The sequence below is a fragment of the Rosa chinensis genome, chromosome 6 (assembly GCF_002994745.2).
Source record: "Rosa chinensis cultivar Old Blush chromosome 6, RchiOBHm-V2, whole genome shotgun sequence".
Taxonomy (NCBI): domain Eukaryota; kingdom Viridiplantae; phylum Streptophyta; class Magnoliopsida; order Rosales; family Rosaceae; genus Rosa; species Rosa chinensis.
In genome coordinates, this window is record NC_037093.1 from 52,220,952 (window position 1) to 52,241,342 (window position 20,391).

At 38.4% G+C, this 20,391-nt stretch overlaps 2 protein-coding genes and 2 long non-coding RNA genes across 8 annotated transcripts; 2 read left to right on the forward strand and 2 right to left on the reverse strand.

The window, feature by feature from the left end:
• The first annotated feature begins 553 nt into the window (after positions 1-553).
• LOC112169615 lies at positions 554-11,648 on the forward strand. Of its 5 annotated transcripts, none has more exons than XR_005801825.1 (6): positions 554-1,140; positions 1,229-1,530; positions 1,605-1,674; positions 2,418-2,500; positions 3,186-3,268; positions 10,631-11,648. It is a non-coding gene; the product is annotated as an uncharacterized LOC112169615 (long non-coding RNA). The 5 variants fall into 5 exon arrangements; XR_002924770.2 differs by lacking the exon at positions 10,631-11,648 and adding an exon at positions 3,779-4,557; XR_005801824.1 differs by lacking the exon at positions 10,631-11,648 and having other exon boundaries at positions 1,229-1,369; positions 1,440-1,530; positions 3,186-3,424.
• LOC112169616 (probable inactive purple acid phosphatase 27) lies at positions 5,380-10,510 on the reverse strand. The gene is made up of 3 exons (XM_040508925.1): positions 7,721-10,510; positions 7,563-7,630; positions 5,380-7,317 (listed from the first exon to the last, which is right to left on the reverse strand). The coding sequence occupies exons 1-3, from the start codon at positions 7,961-7,963 to the stop codon at positions 7,215-7,217; spliced, it is 414 nt and encodes a 137-aa protein (XP_040364859.1). The 5' UTR covers positions 7,964-10,510; the 3' UTR covers positions 5,380-7,214.
• A 2,103-nt stretch (positions 11,649-13,751) lies between the features above and the next one.
• On the forward strand, positions 13,752-14,763 carry LOC121050099. The gene is made up of 2 exons (XR_005801826.1): positions 13,752-13,784; positions 13,935-14,763. It is a non-coding gene; the product is annotated as an uncharacterized LOC121050099 (long non-coding RNA).
• Positions 14,764-16,831: 2,068 nt separating this feature from the next.
• LOC112171537 lies at positions 16,832-17,311 on the reverse strand. The gene has a single exon (XM_024308705.1). The coding sequence runs from the start codon at positions 17,309-17,311 to the stop codon at positions 16,832-16,834; it is 480 nt and encodes a 159-aa protein (XP_024164473.1).
• Positions 17,312-20,391: the final 3,080 nt, after the last annotated feature.

Here is a 20,391-nt window from a genome sequence, read left to right on the forward strand (position 1 = left end):
AAAAATAAGTGACTAATTAAAACAAAAAATTATAATTAGCAATAATTGATTGAAAATATGGAGAAAAAAATTGAGTATATAATGAGTACTTATGTGAGCCCCCGAAAATTTTGTTTAATTTTTAGAAGGTAATTTTTCGCCAATGAGATTTTCGCAAGGCGATTTAAGTGAAGAAATCGATTTCGGAGATTGTTTTGGTGTCGAGACCACCTATTGCGCCTTATGATTTAAGTTTGGGCCGAGATTCTTTCATTTGGGCCCAGAAGGTTACCGAAGTTTAGTGAGGCGACCGTTTGTCGAAGTTTTGAATACGATACATGGAGTTATAACAAAATTTTGGATTTTGAGTTTTTACGAAATCAAGTTTTGGGCCTAGGCCGAAGTTGAGAAATAACTTAGGAAGTTTTCGACGAAAAACGAACAAAAGAAAAGTCACGAGCCCAAAACCGAAAGCAATTAGCTAGACGGGTTTTGTAATTTGTCGCAAGGGCAAAACGGTCCTTGCACACCTAAAGTATAAATAGAAGGTTAACACTTGGAAAACCCTAGAACCCTCCTCAGACTCTCTCTTCCTCTCTCGGCCACGCCTCTCTCTTCTCTCTCCCCGACCTCTCTCTCTCTCGTCCTCACTCTGCCATCACCGGAAAACCCCATCTCCGGCCACCACCTCACAAAATCGCCACCACCTATCGATCCAGCATCTAAATCCGACCCAAGCCCGAGCCTTATCGTTGACATGCATCTCCGGCAGCCTCCGCGCCCGACAACCCAAGGCTGCGACGCCATGCCATCTGCGTTCACCGGTCTCCGAATCTTTTCCATAGCCACTGCCTCCACCAACGGGCTCAAGGCAAGCCGTTTATCAACACTCCAAAGCCTCGTCACTGACCCGACGCCGGAGAACTCTGTATACGCCTTCGCCGGTGATCTGGGCTTCTACAAAGCTAGGGTTACGACCTCCGGCCATGATTGAGCGAAGCCATCACCTTGAAGAAGCTTAGGACTACACGAATCGCCTTAACCCCTTAATCCCGACTTCTGACCCTGACCAGAACCACCGCACGCGCTTCACGCGCCGTCGCTGGCGCGTGAGATACTCCAGCACCGCCGTGATCTTCACCGGCGTAGTCCCTTCATTTGGTAAGACGTTCTCAAGACTCATTCCTTGGGTAGTTGAACTTCAATCCCGATATAAGTAGGTTTCTAATCTTGGGTTTTCTGGACTTAGTTGAAACATGGACTTTAGATTGGATGGAAAGCTTCTGGTCTTGTTTTCAATTCTGTTCTTAAAGAGATGAGGAAGAACTGATGGGGGCTATGAGTTGCAGTAGGTCATTGAGTTCATGACCTTGGCAAGAATCGAGATAGGGTAAGAATCCCATCCTTTTAGATTATGAATTCAAGCTTGTTGGTTATTGTGATTGATTAATTAAAACAAGGTGTTCTGTGGTGGGGATGAGGAGCGAAGTTTTGGATGAAAGACATTAGTTTGAGGCCACCACTGCGTCGAAGAGATCTGTAAGATACATGGTAAGGGTTCAAGAACTCTCTTGTGGAACGAATTTGGTTAAGAGATGAATTGTTGATCTTATTGTATCTGTCAGGTGCCAAGATAATTGTTGGAGTTGGATTGCAGCTGCGGTGACTCAACTCTTAGCTTGGAAATGAAGAATGGTAAGGGCCCGGGTTCGGTGATCTTATTGCTGTTGATCGGAATATTGAGTTGATGGTGTTATGGACATGTTGTTGAGTAGATTGGAATTGATAGGAAAATGGATTGAATGAAATTAATTTAAGATGATAATTTGGGTTAAGGCTCAAACAGTTTGGAAATTGAGATTGGATTAATTTTAAGACGTAGACTAAATGCTGTGGTTGATGTTAAAATTGAGAAGCTGTTGTTAATGAAAAGGGTGGATTTTTATTTGATTGAACTAAATTAGGATACGGGATTAATGTTCATGAAATAAGGTTAAAAATTGGAGTACTCTAGTGTTGCCATATCCCGAAGTTATCGTAAGAATGTGATCATTCGGGAATGGTAATTACTATTTATTTGCTATTATTTAATGATTAAGTAAAAAGGGTCAAACCGGTTGACTTGGAATATATTAAGAAAATAGGTATAATCACCATATCCCGAAAGGAGTTTGAAAGGTGAAGTCATTCGGGAATGGTAATTATTATTTAATTGCTTAAGGTTTAAAAGCTAAATAAAATGAAGTCATACCGGTTGACCGAAATTTTAACATGGAAAGAAGTGTGATCACCATCTCCCGAATAAGCTTACTACGTTAAGTGAATTGTTCGGGAATGGTTACCATTAAGTATCGATTCAAGTTAAGTTGGTAACTCATAAAGAAATTAAGCAAATGAGTTATGAATTGATTACTTATCGGATTTAGTTTTTGTTAAAGGATTCGAGCGTGTGCATTTGGATTTGGACAAATGATCGAAAGTCGGGAACGAACACGAATGTGGACGAGCACTCCAATTCCAGGTAGGGTGAGCTGTCCCTTCCTTGTCAGAGGCTTTTCGATATATGTGGAATGCTATTCTAAGATAGTATGTTGCCTGCAAGAACGTTTTTGGTTGTTCATTAGTCGATGCCTCGTGATACATGTGTTTTCAGAACTGATAATTGCTAATTGCGAAAACCGAGGCTAGACTTGCATGTTGAGATACTATACCCTTGTATGTTTGTACTTGTGACCTGAAAGTGAATGGGACCTAGACGGGTAGATTCCTAGGGATCCCACGGTGTCGATAACCGTGGACCTCCGGAGGGGGCTGTGCTCCTATGTTTGTCGAGGAAAGATAAGTATAGACAGTGAACCAGTCATAGGAGACTCAGGGCCAGGAAATGGACACTTTCGCTACTTGTAGTCAGAAGTACTACAGAGTAGTTGGCCGGTTCTCGAATTCAGGACGAACCAGGTCGGTCACAGATTTGTTTTATATTAGCCGGCAGGTAAGTATCTCGGAGCTCCAAATTGTGTGAAGCATACTGCATATGCTTTATAAAAGAAATAAATGTTTGTGGTTGCCTATTTTTAAAGTATTTTCGATAAACGTGCACAATATTATGTAGTAAATATTTTCAAGTATATTATTATTTTCAAACCTAGCATGGTTGGGTCGGCCCTTACTGGGCCTGCGAGGACGAAAGCTCACCCCTACAACAGTGTGCAGGTTTTGAGCATGTGGTCGGGAAGCGTATAGGAGAGGCACATGGCCCGGCTTGGCGTATTCCTCTGTCTTTACTAAAGTACGGTTTTGGGTCCATTATCGGATTTCGAAGTAACTTATTTATTTACTTTCTTATTAATTTATTTATTTCCTACTCGCTTACAAAAATTCCGGGAGACCCGTAACCCTGGGGCGCGTCTCCCATGCTGGTAGTTACTTAGTGATTTGTTTTATTTTCCAAATTGGGCTCCGATTGCAAGCCCAAAACTCTTAGCCCATTTCAAATTCCGCTTTTGTAAATGTGTTGCTTGGTTGCTAGAACGACTTGTCCAAGAAAGTGTTTTGTAAACCAACAGTTTGAACCCACAAGGCCTTGCGATTTCGGGTTGATGAGTTTTCGGGATGTCATTCGTGACATATCGATTTCTCATTGGCTCGGGGTCGCGGCGCTGTGGGACCCCTCTCTCGGGTCACCACAACTTACAAATCAAAACACAAAGTATATATATGTGATTCCCATCTTTCTCTCCTTGAGTAACCCTAAAACCCAAAGACCGGTCTTTTTCGATTAAGAAATTGCCCTCGTCAGGCGGCGCCCTGACGTTTGGGCTGGCCTCTGGCCTTACCGTCGTGTTAGGGTCTGCTGCCGACGAGTGTTTGATCTGTAGTTATTCGAAGGAGCTCCTTGGATGGGTGTTTATGCTTGAGTACCAGACAGCTTTGGCTTCATTTTCTAGCAACACCTCCGATCAAGACTAGCGGCGTGGTCATGGTGATCAAGTTCGGTGGCGTGGGTTCTAAATCAACGGTGGTGCAGATAGTGAGGCATTGGACTGGCGTGATTCTAGATGGGGTCTTAACGAAGTAAGCTGTGGTGATGATTTGGGTCGAAGCAGCGTGAGGTCGTGGTGATGTGAATCGTGGAGGCACGGGTCGTGGCAGAACGAGTCGGACGGAGGAGCTGGGATTACTATGTACGACATGGCTTCCTACAGATGCTGGGCCTGGACCAAGCCAACTTGATGGGCTCTGAGTTGGAACCCTTCCCTTAGAGGCTCTGAGTTGGTTTTAAATTACATCATTATAACAAGTGACTTTCAAGTTCTAAAACTTTAATGTCTACCGGTTTTTTAATTTTAACTCTTTTTATGCTGTGAGTTTCATTGGTTACATATTCCAAATGTATGTTATTTAGTGATGTTCATGGATATGAGGTAGCTGGGTGCATTGGTTATATGTTATGAGTTTTTTTCCGATACCTTCTCAAGAGATGCATAGTCTTAGATACCGGCCTCATTGCAATTTATTATGTAATTTATTAGTTACCTATTCAAGAAATATGTTATATAATGTCATGGTTATAAGTTATGTTCAATAGTATTTAATGTCATGACTAAGGTATGTTTCATGTCATGGCTATAAGGTATGTTCAATGGTATTTAATATCATGATTAAGGTATGTTTAACGTCATGACTATAAACTAGTTGGCGTGACTTTCAAGTTTTTAAATTTTACTGCCTACTTTTATTTATTACTTTTTCTTATGTTATGAGTTTCATTGGTTACCTATTTCAAACACTACTAGAATTATGGCCCCAGACATCGGCCAAAAACCGATGAGAAACAAAAACCCGACCGATGTCTTTGTGGGTGATGAGAAAGATCCGGAAAATGCAGACATCGGTTTTTAGCCTATGTCTAGTATTCGTGTAGACATCGGTTCCTAATTATAAATCGATGTAAATAGGTTTAAATGATAAGAAACTTACATGTTTTACTATTGTTAAACCCACATTTTATTATATTTAATGCTTAAAGAAATATAGATTACACAACACAAGTTTGCGTTTTAACATCGTTATTGATTTAAGAACCGATGACTGATACTGTTACAGACATCGATTTCCATTTTGGAACTGATGTCTGGTACTCAGTAACATATCATTTTTGACAAAAAATCGATGTCTGTATATTTTAGTAACATCGATTTCTATTTTGGAACTGATGTCTGGTACTCAGTAACATATCGTTTTCGACAAAAAATCGATGTCTGTATATTTCAGTAACATCGATTTTCATTTTGAAACTGATGTATCTGTATTACTAGACATCAGTTTTTATGGTTAAAACTGATTTCAACTTTATATCTAGACATCATACTAGAAAGTACGTCCGCGCAATGCTGCGGGTTTAGGCGATAAGAGTAGTAATCACAATCTTATAATGTTTGCCGAATATGCTATCGTTTTACATATCATAAAAGCTGGTTCACAAACTTTTTCACTAACTCTTACAAACTCTCTCTAATTCTTCCATTATCAAATCTATACATTCCTCCATTTCCGCCTTACAGATCACCAGGCTCTTCCACATTGTAAGTTGAATTAGATGCAAGAGAATACTTCTGTGTGGCTGAAAATTCCAGCATGACCAACCTATATATAATCTCCTCCATTTTGGCTACAAGGGACGAATATGCCACAGCCAACAATTCCATGTCAAAACTTTGTTTTCTTTTCTTCTTTCACGTTTGCTCTTCTCTTCGTGAAAAGTATCTACACAGCTGCAAAATTCAAAAATCAATGATCAATGATCAATTCATCCTCGTACTTTTACAAATTTAATTACATATATACATATCTAACTAAAGGGAGCAATATATATCTTGCCTTGTACTAAAGAAAAAACTGTGGAAGCCACAGTTAAATTCAATTTATCTAACTTATGCTTTTGTAATGTGGAAGCTGTCGTCAACTTTTCTTGTGTCTGCATTCACAAACTGAAACAAACAAAACAAACGTGAGAGAATTTTTTGGATCAACGCATTGAAATTCGATCTTAAACTCTTGCAGACTCGAAGTTAACATATATGCTATGAAGTATGTGAAAGATTAAACACAGAATATAAACACAATCAAGCTTTACTGCAGATACATGTATAGTTATATTCAAACATCCAAGATCACCAACAAATAGTTTAGATACAGTTATGTTCAAATGTTTGTAGTAGTTATGAAACATGTACATATTGGAGTTAATGGTCACGTACCTGGAGCAGCCATGGATCAGGAATAGAGATAGTGCAAACGAGATCTTCTGCGAAGCTCTAAAGTCCAAGAGTCTCTCTATGGGGCAAGACGATGAAGACTTGTGTATTAGAGTTCACAGGGACCTCATTTATATAGAGGTGTCATCAACAGAGTTCTACCCATAAGAGAGACTCTGTTTTACTATGACTGATCCTCTATATCATCATCAGTATTTATCTCTTACTTGCCTATGTAGATAAGCAAATAATTAATCAAGTACTTATCAATATAAGATCAGATATTAATCTCAATATCGACACAAAAGTGGAACTCATCACAAACTCTTATAACTTAATCACCTAGTCACTGAACTAATCACAATCACTTAGATAAATGTCATTGAGTCCATACGTAAGTGTCTTACAGTATGAAGTGCTATTCTCAAGTTTTCATACATACTCACCTCTAATTTGATATCTGTCCTTGTTGCATGCGCTCTGAGAGAACCATATTCAGAATGCCTTGATAAACTCCAACTATTGTTAATCTGTTTGAATGAAGTCCCAATTCCATGTAAAGAAAAATGAAGAACATGCTTGTACAATTAAGTGCACATATTTGAAGAGAGATATGACAGAGTCAAGAAGGACTTACACCACTGGGAAACTTGTCCAAGGAAAAGCCAGCCATTCCAATTATGGCTTGCACTGGGGCACTGTAGTTGCTGTGATCATATGTGTAGATCCCAGCCTCATCTTTGCAAGGCAATTTCATGCATTGGCTCTTATAAATGGAGCAGGTTCGCTCGTAGTTATGGACGTGACCAAACAGCGCCAGATCAACCTAGTTCAAATTTCAAATAGCATGTACATGTCAGCAAAAAAATTTAAAATCCCATGTTTAAACCTAGAGAATCCAATAGAAAACCAGATTAGAAAAGAAAATGGAATCCATTGAGAAATGAAAGAGAAAACATTAACTAGCTAGGGGAAGGTCTAGGATGTTACTATGCTTGCCAGAAGTAATGGTTCAACTTTGTCAATGAATTTCTCATCAACACTCAGGAATCCAGGGGCAGATGTATACATTGGTCTATGCCTGCAATTTGAAAATATTAAAATATGCGTGAAGATCTGGTGACACTTTCAAGCAGTTATAAACTATTGATATTGATCAAATTATGCACAGTAGATAATTTCTGTGGTTCAAACTGTATGTCATGCACACGAACAGATCCGATGTGAATCAGAAACCAACGGTTGAAAGAACTGATTTATATTGTATGGTGTTCCTATAGAAAAATTACATAAACTTGAATAGTTTTGAAGCATTTAAGTACTTACCCCATAAATATCAACCAAGGAGTTTTAGATCGATCAACTGAAGCCATGTCCTTTTTCATCCATTGATACTGCAAGAGCATATAAAAAAACATCAAATGCAAATAGAAGTGCAGTGCACAGCTGTAGAATACTATAGACCAGTGCTTAATCATCTTTACCTGCTCAGAATTTTTGGTCCAGTCATGCTCTGTTGAAATCATTGTGATGTGGACGCTTCCTTGTTCTATGGAATACCATGGTTTATCCTTTGCTGGGGTTGGCATTGGAAAGTAAGTCTCATAGGGAACTCCAACTTCCCCACCTGAATCTGCAAGAATGTACACTGATCCAGAGTCTATATATTCCCTGAAAAGTGTAGAAGCAAGCATATATAGAATTAAGTAAACAAGAAAATATGACATTATACTTGAAGTCGTCTGTTTGTACGTGTTAAACAACCACTAGATCCCAAAAACGAGCTGTTAGATAATGTACCAACAATGTACACCAAGATAGCTAGATATACTATAAAATTGTATCGAAGCCTCTCAGAGAACTTCAAATTAAGTTCCTAGAGCATGTCTTCTGAGCACACGTACCTCTCATGGTTCCCGATAGCTGTCATGTATGAAACTCGAGAAGAAATAGGGTTGATTTGGTGAAGGAAAAAATCCCATTCAACTAAAAACCCAGTGGCATAGCTTATATCTCCAATGTGGAAGATAGAGTCTACATTCCTGGAATTTATATCATCCGTCATGGCCTCAATCACTGAGAGGGATCCTGGCTATTCGTGCCGCAAGATTAAAATCAGCCTTTTCTTTTCCTTCGAGGTACGTAGAAGAAAAACAATGTACTGTATAGTTAGTTTCTTTTTTCCCCCTCATTTTACTAATTTTATCCATGTTGATTTACTAAATTAAACGCGACATGTTGTGCTGTGAGTTAGAACGATGCTCAATTACTATTGTTTGAGTTTAAATTTCTGCAGTACTAAAAAAGCATCACAATTCATATACCTGAATATAATGCTCGACAGAAGAATCACGAGGAGCCTTTCCCATGTTGCCAAATGCAAGAAATTTGAGTTCATCAGATCCTCCCACAAGGGGAGTGTGGAATTGGATTCGATCACTCCAACCAACTGAATCACTGCATTTTGTTTTTCAACCCCCAAATAAGAATCAATCTGTCTTCTTTTTCCAGTTATCAAACAAGCCTAATTCAATGTAAACTCACCACTCAAAACAATATCTCTGAGAACAGTGTTTCACACACATCAAAAGGGTGGTTCAAAATATTGAAACAAAAACTAAAAATGAATGAAGCTAAGTATACACGATTCAATCACCGAAACCTCATCCACATCTTAAACTGAAACACACCATACATACAGAAATAAGAAAAGATACCAAATTAAAATTGGTACTTCTAATCCACTTCACTAAAGAACCCTAGAAACCAACTTTCTGCTCAAAAATTTCAAATACACGAATCAAAAACAAGCTCTAATCAACCAAAATGAAAGCTTTCCCAGTGAACTTCTATATATACATCAAATTCCAACTAATCCGAACATAACTGTACATTCAAAACCCAGATCCAAATCAAAATAAGCTTCAGAAAATATAGGCACTCACTGGAGTTGGAGTAACAGTCTTGCAAATGGGCATCGTGGCCTCCATTTCTCCAAAGCAAAGAGACCTAAGTAAACCCAGTCAATTCAAATCAAACAAAGAACAATATTAAAATCACTAACCATCACAAACAAGTGAATTCTTAGATCTTGAACAAAATCTTTCAGAGACTCTGAAAAGAAATAAAAATCAGAAGAGACGGAGAGAGAGCAGGAAGAACCGGGAATCTGCAAACCCAGAAACAAAGAACAAAGTGTGTATGAGTGAGTACTTGATGCTGGTTGCACCGTCATAATTGCGGTTGTGTTCGGTTCCTCCGTCGCTGGCATTTGGTGCTCGAAGTCGCACCAATCGAGAAGGATAAACTCCTTGGAGGCAGGTTGGACCAGTTGGGGTTCGGATCTCTGAGCAACGACGTGGTGGCGTTGGAAGAGAAGCACCGGCAGAGGTGATGGCGCCTGTGAGGGGACGGAGGCAGTAGTTCAATGAGGGAGAGACAGTAGCCGTGGAAAGAGAGCAGGAGAGGGAGGAGAGCGCTAGGGTTTCAGAGAAGAGCGAGAGAGAAAGTGCTGAACGCAGAGAACGAGCTCAGGTTTGAAAATTAAGAGACTCAGAGTGAGAGTCTATCGATTAAGGTTCGAAAGTTTTTAGATAAAGTGACTAAGTGTGGGGGGAATGAAATTTTAAGTCCCGCGTTTCTCAAATTTTTCAACTTAGTCCCTCCGCGTTTTTGTAAATTTTTCGTACGAAACTTTTCTCATCGGTTTCTTTGGTGACTGATGTCCATAATAATAATAGAAATCGGTTTCTTCACAAACTGATGTTAACATGATTTTTAACATCAGGTGCAATCCTGACCGATTTAATAGTGGTGATGTCTAATGACATTATTCTAGTAGTGAAAAGTATGATATTTAGTGATATTTATGGTTACGAGGTAGGTTGTATTGTGCTATGATGGGGGTAAGGGATGAACAAGTAGTACATCAAGCACTGCAATCCCTGCCCAATAGTCATAGTCAGCTGAGAACTAGTTACAATGCTCAGAAATAAAACTGGACCTAGATGAACTCATAGTCATTTGTTTTGATGAAGAAGACAAGATTAAGAAAGAGAGAGGGTCTGCTTTCACCATAAACTTCATTGAGAAACCTAAGAAGAAGAATGCTTATAACAAGCTAAAGCCTGCCAAAACCATCATTAAGGGTTGAACATCTGTAATACCTAAAGAAAACATGTCATTCAGGTTTAAGTGCTACTTTTACAAAAGAGTTTTACAAAAGAGTAGGACACATGAAAAAGGATTGCACTGGTTATAAACACTGGTTGGCCAAAAAGGGTAAGATGCTTTCTAATTCAGTTTTTTCTCTAGAAGCTAATCTTATTGATGTTGAACCACAATCTTGGTGGATAGACTCAGGCTCACCAATTCGTATTACTAATTCTTTGCAGGGATTCATAAGGAGGAGAATCCCAAAAAGTGATGAATGAACCTGTGTGTTGGCAATGGCATGAGTGTGGCAATTGTTGAGAATCGGTCAATATGTGAAGTCGAAAACACAAATAAACACAGCACACCAAGAGAAACAACCACAGAGATACAAGCACAAGAACACAAATTTAAGATGGTTCAGCAAAACTTTTGCCTACGTCCACCGGGCAGAAAAACGATCTTCCACTATATTTATAATGGGTACAACCAGAAAGAATAAGAAAACAAGGACTCTCTCTTCTCTTCCTATCTCTCCCTTCTTTGCCCTCTCTCACTCTCTAACTTCGAGAATGGAATACACTTTGCTCTCTGTCGTTGTGATGAAAAACCTCTAGCAGAACCCCTCCTTATATAGCCATAAGGATATCAGCTTTCTTCACCGATTAGGAAACCTATTCCTATTGGTGGTAGGCAATTATGCCTTCTCCTTCTCTGTAATCAACAAGGATTACAGGTAATCCTACATCAATAAGGATTTTCCTTCCTCATTGGAACTCCATTCATCAGTAGGAATCCAAAACCTACTGGGTAAACAATTCTCATACTCTAAGACAATTGTCTTGGGAAAGACTCATGGGTTGGAGACCCAACAACAATCAAGGCTATTGGCAGCTTAAAGCTTGATCTAGGATTAGAAAAATTGTTAGTTTTGGATAATGTTTTTTATGTACCTTCTATGAGAAGGAATTTGGTTTTAGTTTATCTTTTAATTAAATCTGGTTGTAGACTCATTATTGATAGTTCCAGAATTCTTATTTTTAAAAATTCTGTTCAAATTGGTTCTGGTATTATATTGAATTATTTACAGCTTAATGATTCTATGGCTCAACCAGAAATTTTACTTGTTGAAGAAAATAACACAAACAGTACTAACATTTTAACAGGTGTTAAAAGAACCAAAAGTAATGAAAAGTCTGCATTTTTGTGGCATAGAAGACTTGGTCACTTTTCAAAAGAGAGATCGAAATTTTTTAGTGAAAAACAAAATCCTAAATGAACTTGATTTTTCTGATTAACAAATTGTGTGGAATGCTTTAAGGGAAAAATAACCAACTTAAGAAAGAAGATTGCATACAGAAGCCAAAACATTCTAGAACTCATATGTACTGATATATGTGGTCCATTTAGACATCAAACTATTTGTGAGAATGTGTATTCATCATATTCATTGATGGCTTTTCTAGATACAGTTACATTCATCTATTCTCAAAAAAATCTCAAGCACTTAAAGCTTTGCAAATCTTTAAGACTGAGGTAGAAAATCAACTAGAAAAGAAGATCAAAACAATAAGGTCTGATAGAGGGGTTGAGTTTTATGGAAAATACATAGAATCTGGTCAACAGAAGGGTCCATTTACCTTGTTTTTAAGGGCAATGGAATTAAAGCTCAATAGTCAATACACAACACCATATAACCCTAACAAAATGGTGTTGCTGAGAGAAAGAACATAAACTTCTAAACATGTTTAGATGTATGATGTGTACAACAGGTTTGCCAAAATTCTTGTAGGGTGAGGCTTTATATTTGCAATAGAACACCTAGTAAAGCCATAGAAAAGATTTCTTTAGAACTTTGGTGTGGCAAGAAACCCAGTCTTCATCACTGTCATGTTTGGGGATGTCATGCAACAGCTCGAGTTTACAATCCAAACTTGAACAAGCTTGATCCTAAAACTGTAAGCTATTATTAATAGGATATCCATATAAGTCTAAAGGCTATAAGCTATACTCTCCTCATCATTCACCTAGAATTTTTGAAACTTATCAAGTTTCTAAATGAAAAAGTACACAATACAAATTTTGAAGATTAGCCTTTTGAATTTGAAGAAATTGTGTCAAGTGAAGACGTAGAAATAGCATTGCCCTTAGAAACAGAATGATTACCAATAACTATTAGTACTCTCAAAAATCAAATGCATAAGATCAAGTAATTGATCAGGAAATGCATTTTGATGTTGATCAAGTTGAACTTGCAACTTTACCTGAACCAACTCCTGCTTTAAAACCTCAAAACCATCCAGTAGTACCACCTAATCCTTTAAACCCTGAGCCAAGAAGATCACATGGAGCAAGAAAACCAACTTATTAGGGGGGGGGGAGGAGAGTGATTATATATATTGTCTATCTGCAAGAAGCAGAAATTGAAATGGATTGTGTAGAAGATAATGATCCAATTACATTTAGCCAAGCCATTGAAAGTAGTGAATCAAAAGAGTGGCAGCAAGCAATGGAAGCATAAAGTGATTGCATGAGCCAAAATGCAGTTTAGGAATTAGTTGAACTTGACCCCAAGCAGTAACCTATATGTTGTAAATGGGTTTTCAAAACCAAAACAAATGCAAATGGAAATGTTGAGAGACATAAGGCAAGGTTAGTTGCCAAAGGGTTCACACAAAAAGAAGGCATTAATTTTAATGATAATTTTTCCTGAATAATCATGACTGTAGTAGCTTATTTTGATATGGAGCTACATCAGATGATGTTAAAACTGCATTCTTGAATGGTGAGCTAGATGAAGTGATTTACATAAGGCAACCAGAAGGGTTCATTGAAGCTAAAAGTGAAACAAAGTCTGCAAGTTAAGAAAATCTATTTATGACCTGAAACAAGCTTTTAGACAATGGTACAAGAAATTTGATTCTATGATTTCTACTTTTGGATTTATAGAAAATCTTGTTCATGAATGTGTATATTCGAAAACAGTTGGGAACAAAATTTATTTTCTCAGTACTCTATATGGATGATATACTCTTGGCCAGCAGTAACTTGAAATTGCTTAAAGATACCAAGAACTTTTTGTCACAAAATTTTGACATGAAAGATTTAGGAGAAGCATCCTATGTGTACTTACATAAGCATTTGCAAGCATAATTACCTATAATGAGCCAGACTCATGATACAGCCGGCGGTACCAACTATCGCCAACTGTGTGATCTACGGAAACACAGCTAAACAGGCTACCGCCTGAGCCCTGTCTCACCCCCAGATCACCGCTGACGCCCATCCACGCGCCGCGCCAAGTTAGCATCAGAAGCTCCAGAAGCTGGGAACTGAAGCACATCAGTCCCACATCGAAAACATGGAAGAGCTCGGCCTCTTCCCCACCTATAAAAGGTTCTCTCCTCTCTCCTCATTAATAATGCATTCATTACTTACCTACTGTTATTCTGTCAACATAAATACATTGACTAACTTAGGCATCGAAGAAGAGAAGACCGCCTAGCGCGGTCTCCCTCTGACGCCACTTTGTATTTCACTTGACAGGTAGCGGAAGCTCTGAGAACACTGCAAATAACGGTCCGCCCATCGGACCAGCGTTAACAAAGACTTGGGCCACCGCTCAATCTTAAACATTAACACTATGTACTAGGTATAGAAATCAAAAGAGACAGGGCACATAGACTACTGAAAAGATTTGGTAAGGAAAAGTGTACAGCTGGAGAAGTTCTCATGTCTAAAGGTGATAAACTAACCAAGAAGCAGAGCCCTAAGAATAATGTTGAAAAAGAAAACATGGAGTCAAGCCTTATGCAAGACATATTGGAAGTCTTATGCATGCACAAGTCTGCACTAGGCTAGACTTGTCTTTTGCTGTTGGAATATTGTCAAGGTTCCAATCTAATCTAGGCCACGAACATTAGGTGGTTGGAAAGAAAGTGTTGAGAAACCTGTAGAGAACTAAAAATCATATGCTTGTGTACAGACAAGTAAAAGATCTAAAACTTGTTGGGTTTTCAAATTCTGATTTTATAGGCAATTATGCAAACTCCAAGAAATCTACTTGTGGCTATGTGTTCATGCTTGCGGGAGGTGCAGTTGCTTGGAAACCTATGAAGCAAACTCTGGTTACAACCTCCATCATGCAAGTTAAATTTATTGCAGTATATGAAAGTGTGTGTGAAGGGCTTTGGATCAAAAAATTTCTGATGCAGACTACGATATTGAGCCATATTGTGGCTGACACACTTGTGATTTATTGTGATATTGAGGCTGCTATTTTCTTCAGTAAAAGCAGCAAATGATCAAATAATTCTAAGCATATTAATCTAAAGTACTTCAACATTAGAGAAAGAGTGAAACTTTTGAGCATTGACACCAATTCACAACATGCCCTTTTACCAAATCCTTATCAATAGCTGCATTGCAAAAGCACATAGCGAACATTGGAGTTTTATCTAGTTTAGATGCTTAAGTCCAATGGAAGTTAGTCCCGTTGGAGAAAATTAAAATTCTATGGTTTATGAGTTCTTGTACTTTTGTCTTTTTTTTTTTCGGTTGTGATTTACAGCTTTATTTATCACAACTTATTGGTAATGACTTTAAAGTTATCAAAAATTTTGAGATATTTTCAGATTTTGGTTATTGCTACAACTTCATTGAATTGTTCTGAAAAGATTATCATTTTATTTTTGAAGTCATACTTGTTATCAGATGGTCTTGAATCTTGTATAGCATGGTGTTATAGTTGAATCATGTATAGCATGGTGTTACAGTTCAAGCAATGAATTATAGGCCATCAATGTTCAGTAAATTGCTTAAGTTTCTGATTTATGAAACATTCAGTAGGGCCTGATATATATTTTCCTTGTTGATACACGTTAACATATATTGTATTACTTTTGGTTTTGACATGTGTGGATTGCAGGAGCTTGTGTTAGCGATTTTGAGATTCTACATTTTTGTCAAAATGTATGTTGTTTCTTGCTCTGTATAAGGGACTGTGATCTAACCATTTTGTAATGGATTTTTAATTTAATTTAATGTCTAGCGAGCACTTTAATAAGTTAATAATAAGTCTTGACATTTCCGATGCCAATTATCAAGTATAATCTGTGTAATTCCATGTGAGAGATTGTTGGAATCAAATGTGGACTTGTCATATCTTAATGTATATGATAATTGAGCTTACTGTTAAACCTACTTTAACATGGATGGAAATTATATATCAATACTAGTAGCTTAATGAAACCGTGTATCTATTCATTAAGGTTAGAAATCCAATTTGATCTTAGTCTACAAGAAAGACTGCAAAGCAATGATACATTAAGAGTCTAACTAGGAGACCTATCCCTTGTGAATTGCCTTGATGGAAGGTTTCTAAGGGCTAACTATCCCATATAAATAGATGAGATTGGTCCCTATTACCACCATGATTAACTACATTAGTTATGTCAATTAAAACGCAAAGGTTGGTGAATAGCAGAAGGCCATATATATCCAGTTGATCTTGAGTTTGTAGTGCTGCAGAGATTGAGAACATGCCAATTATTGCTAAAGGTAAGCCTTGATCCTTGCATTGTTGTTATCAAGCATATATGTATATTGTTGTGAGCATGTTTGTATGGTTTTACAACTACAACGTGACTATATGTTCATGCACACTGTTTCATTTGTATCAATGGTTTAATTTCTTACTTGCTGAAGTTTGATGCTAATAATGAAAAGAATTGAACAATGGTACATGAACTGTGGGTGGATGTTGTATGCTAATGTAACATCATATGTTTGACTTGGATATCAAAACTCCTTTGCAGCATGTCAAAATACTTGCCCCCAAGTTTTATTTTTAATCTTTAGTAGTTGGTAAGTTTTTGTTTATTTAGATTCCCCTCCATAACATCTGTCTCAGTTCAAAACAATTTATCTAGGTTTGATGTATGTCTACCCAATTACATTTCAAATTTGGATTCTAACATGAATGATATACGTAGATTTGAATACACACACATATTCAAATATATATATCTCAGTTCAAAACAATTTATCTAGGTTTGATGTATGTCTACCCAATTACATTTCAAATTTGGATTCTAACATGAATGATATACGTAGATTTGAATACACACACATATTCAAATATATATATATATATATATATATTTTTTTTTTAAAACAAGGGATTAGGCGATATTAGTTCCTCGGAAGCAGACAATGTAGGGAGCAAGTCCCACCCTCAATCCCTAAGGAGAAGGGTCTGCCACACTCTGGGAACCCACCCCCCATCCCCTTAATTTATTAAAACATAATAAGAAATACAAAATAGTTGGGGGGACCAAACCAAAACCCAACCTGAAAAAGGAAAATACAAGCCTTTCTTGCATTGTACGAGCAAAACAAGCAAAACAAATTAAAAGACAAAAAAACAAAGACAAACAAAATCATCACCGAAATCTATAATAAACCATAGAAGACAGGTCGCGCCCATAATGACCAGCAATAAAGGATGGAAGGTCATCCCACCAGCTATAACCCACATTGAGCGCACCATGATTAGCAAGAGCATCAGCTACAGTGTTCCCCTCCGGGAAAGTATGAAAGACTCGAAAATGGATCATACGGGTGGAAGACAAACAGTTAGACCATGCCCTCCGTACCCTCCATGGAACTAACTTTGGATTCTTGAAATATTGAACCACCAGCATGGAGTCGGTTTCGAGCCAGATGTGAGTCCAACTCTTAACCCAAGCAATCCTCAAAGCCTCAATAACTGCCAACACTTCCGCATCAATTGCACTGAGAATCTCCACGTTTTTAGCAAAAGCTCCTCTAAACTGACCCTCATAATCTCTAAATATCCCCCCAAATCCAGCTGTGCTATTGTCTCGAAAAGAACCATCTGTATTCACCTTCAACCAATGCATTGGAGGGGGGGGGGATCCATTGCACTGGGATATATTTTGGAGCCTTTACAGTCAAGGACGAAAGACCTAGCACGTCGAATAGGCCTTGCATTCTCAAAGGGTTAGAGCATGGCATAAAGTGAATGGAGGCAGACTCCTTCAAAGAAATTAGAAACCAATGCTTAAACCGTGCTAAATTAAAAGTAGCCTCATGAAACCGGATTTTGTTTCTCATCGACCATATGCACCACAGAGCATTGCAAAAAGCAAAACTCCATAGAGTTTTTGAAGCACTAGTCATCCCATTTAGAAAATCTGGGGAGAGAAGATCAGCAAGAGATGTACCCGGCATAATACTCTTGTGGAAAAAAGAAGCAAGCCAACTCCAAAGATCATGGATTAAATCGCACTCATAGAAAAGATGATTTAAAGACTCACCCTGAATACGGCAAATAGAGCACTGAGAGCAGAGAGAAAAACCCCTTCTTGCTAACAAGACATCAGTTAAAATCCTATTTTTTAAGACCTTCCAAGTCACTAGGCTCTTGCGGGGCTATAAAGCCTTATTCCAAATCAAATTGCACCAGGTTACTAAAGGCCTAGGTGGCGAGAGAAACATGAGAGCATCCTTGGTTGTTAAAATTCCAGCTGCATTAGAAGGCCAGATGACTTGGTCCCCCTCATTTTCCAGAGGCAACACCACATTAGAAATTCTTGAAGCAAGATCTGGAAAGAAAAAAGAAAAGATAGGAGGAATTGCCCATTGCTTATTTTGAATAAAACCACTAACTCTGGATGGCATAAGCGACTGCACCACTAGCGTGATCTGATGAATGGAAGAAATTGAAACACCCAACCAATTGTCCGAACAGAAAGAAATTCTGCTACCATCTCCCACCAACCACTGGAGATTAGAGTAGAAAGAGTCCCATAATTTTTTAAGACCAGGCCACACTGAGGATCGTTGATAATACTGAATAGGGAGCAAATCATGAGAAAAGAATCGCTCTCTCAGGAGGGCTGCTGAAGTGGATGAGCCATTGACTATGTTCCAACAATTCTTTAGGAGCAAAGCCCGGTTAAAATGAAATAAATTCTTTAAACCCAAACCTCCTTGCTCAAGCTGAAGACAACATGTATCCCAAGCAATAAGTGCCGAGCCTTTCTTTAGGGGGTCACCAGACCAGAAAAAATTTCGCGTTGCTGCACCTTCAAAAGAAGAGACCGGGGCCAAGCATAAACTTGAAAGCTATGTAAGAGCTGACTGTGAATAACAGAAGAAATTAGCTGAAGTCTGGCAGCCTGTGAGAGTTGCTTACCCTTCCAAGAAGAGAGTTTACATCTTACTTTGTCTGCAATGGTTCTGAAATAGGATGGCTTCGGACACCCTTTATAGATAGGGACACCGAGATAGGTGAAGAGCAATGAACCTTCTCTTATGCCCAAAACATGCTGGATGTAAACTTTGCGCCGCTGAGCATATTTTCGCAAAAAAACAGATGATTTACACTTGTTCACAACCTGACCCGAATTAATTGCATATTCATCCAAGAATTTCATAAGAGCACGAAGACCACGTGGGTTGCTTTGCGTGAATATCATTACATCATCAGCAAATAATACATGAGAAGGAGGGCGTACCTTTCTTGGAGCTGCAATGGGGGAGATTTTGCCCTTTGAGACCAATCTTGATAAACCTCGACTTAAAACCTCTTCTGCTAAACAAAAGAGAAGCGGCGAAAGAGGGTCACCTTGTCTGACGCCCCTTGAGCATTGAAAGAAACCACATGAATTGCCATTTATTAAAACTGACAACCAAGCAGACTTAAGAATATTATGAATCTAGCTGATAAATAATGAGTCAAACCCAAAAGCTTGAAGAACTCGCAGTAAAAAACCCCAATCTAATGTATCAAAAGCCTTGCTGATATCGAGTTTGATAGCAATATTACCCCATTTACCATTTCTATCCAGAAGGTTCACACATTCAGATGTAAGAATAATTGGGTCCACAATTGAACGACCCTTGATAAATCCACTTTGGTTGGAGGAAACAATCCTGGAAGCAACCAACCCAAGTCTGTCAGCTAAAATTTTCATGATTACTTTGAAAATGAAATTCGCCAGAGCAATGGGATGATAATCTGAGATACTATCAGCTTCTTCCTTCTCAGGAACCAAAATGATTAAGCTGGAGTTGAAATGGGGGAGAATAAAACCATTGTCAAAAAAACTATTTACCGCAGCAATTACCTCCAAGGCTACCACTTCCCAGCATTCTTGGAAGAAAATACCTCCAAATCCATCAGGACCTGGCGCACTGGAACCATCTAAATTCATCACTGCTTTATGAATCTCCTCTGCTGATGGCTTAGAGGTAAGACTCAAATTCTCTGCCTCAGTTACTAGAGTTGGAATTGTGCGTGCCACTAGCCCTGTGTCAATGATACTGGAGTCCCTATTGAATAAGGTCTCAAAATGATCAACCACTTGGGATGCAATCTGATCCTGACGATGAAATACTTGTGACCCCACTTTAATTGATGTCATAGTTTTATGAACTCGACGAATCTTCACCATATTATGTAAAAACGTAGTGTTGCGATCCCCTTCAATTAACCAACGAACACGCGCTTTGCTTCGCAGGAAAGATTCTTGCATTGATAAGTCTGTTTGGTAATTCAAGGTGGCCATGTCTTCATGTCTGAGTCTGGCCTCCGAAGGCCCCAAATTTGAAATCTCCTGCTGTATACTATCTAGCACTGCTCTGGAGGCTTTAACTCGCAGATTAATGTCACCAAAAGATTCGGTGTTCCAAACCTTCAGCATAGCTTTAAGAGCTTTCAGTTTAGTTGCAAGGATATACATTGGACAACCGTAAACTGCTTTATTGGTCCAAAACTCTCTTACCATTGCAAAGAAACCTGGATGCTTAAACTACATACCTTGAAATCGGAAAGGAGCATGAGGAACAAGAGCCAATCGAGAACAAGAAACCATGATGGGATAATGATCAGAAGAAGCCTTTGTAAGCGTACGGCACTCAAATGTTGCCCATGCCTCAAACCAGTCTGAATTACCAAAAGCTCTGTCAAGCCTAA

What these genes read in the sequence shown, in the direction of transcription:
- LOC112169616 (XM_040508925.1), bottom strand. Translation starts at nt 7,963, where the DNA reads ATGTCATATTTTCTTGTTTACTTAATTCTATATATGCTTGCTTCTACA. An exon ending in GGACCAAAAATTCTGAGCAG is followed by an intron (nt 7,631 to 7,720) that starts GTAAAGATGATT and finishes ATGCTCTTGCAG; the next exon opens with TATCAATGGATGAAAAAGGA. An exon ending in CCTTGGTTGATATTTATGGG is followed by an intron (nt 7,318 to 7,562) that starts GTAAGTACTTAA and finishes TTCAAATTGCAG; the next exon opens with GCATAGACCAATGTATACAT.
- LOC112171537 (XM_024308705.1), bottom strand. Translation starts at nt 17,311, where the DNA reads ATGCATTGGTTGAAGGTGAATACAGATGGTTCTTTTCGAGACAATAGC.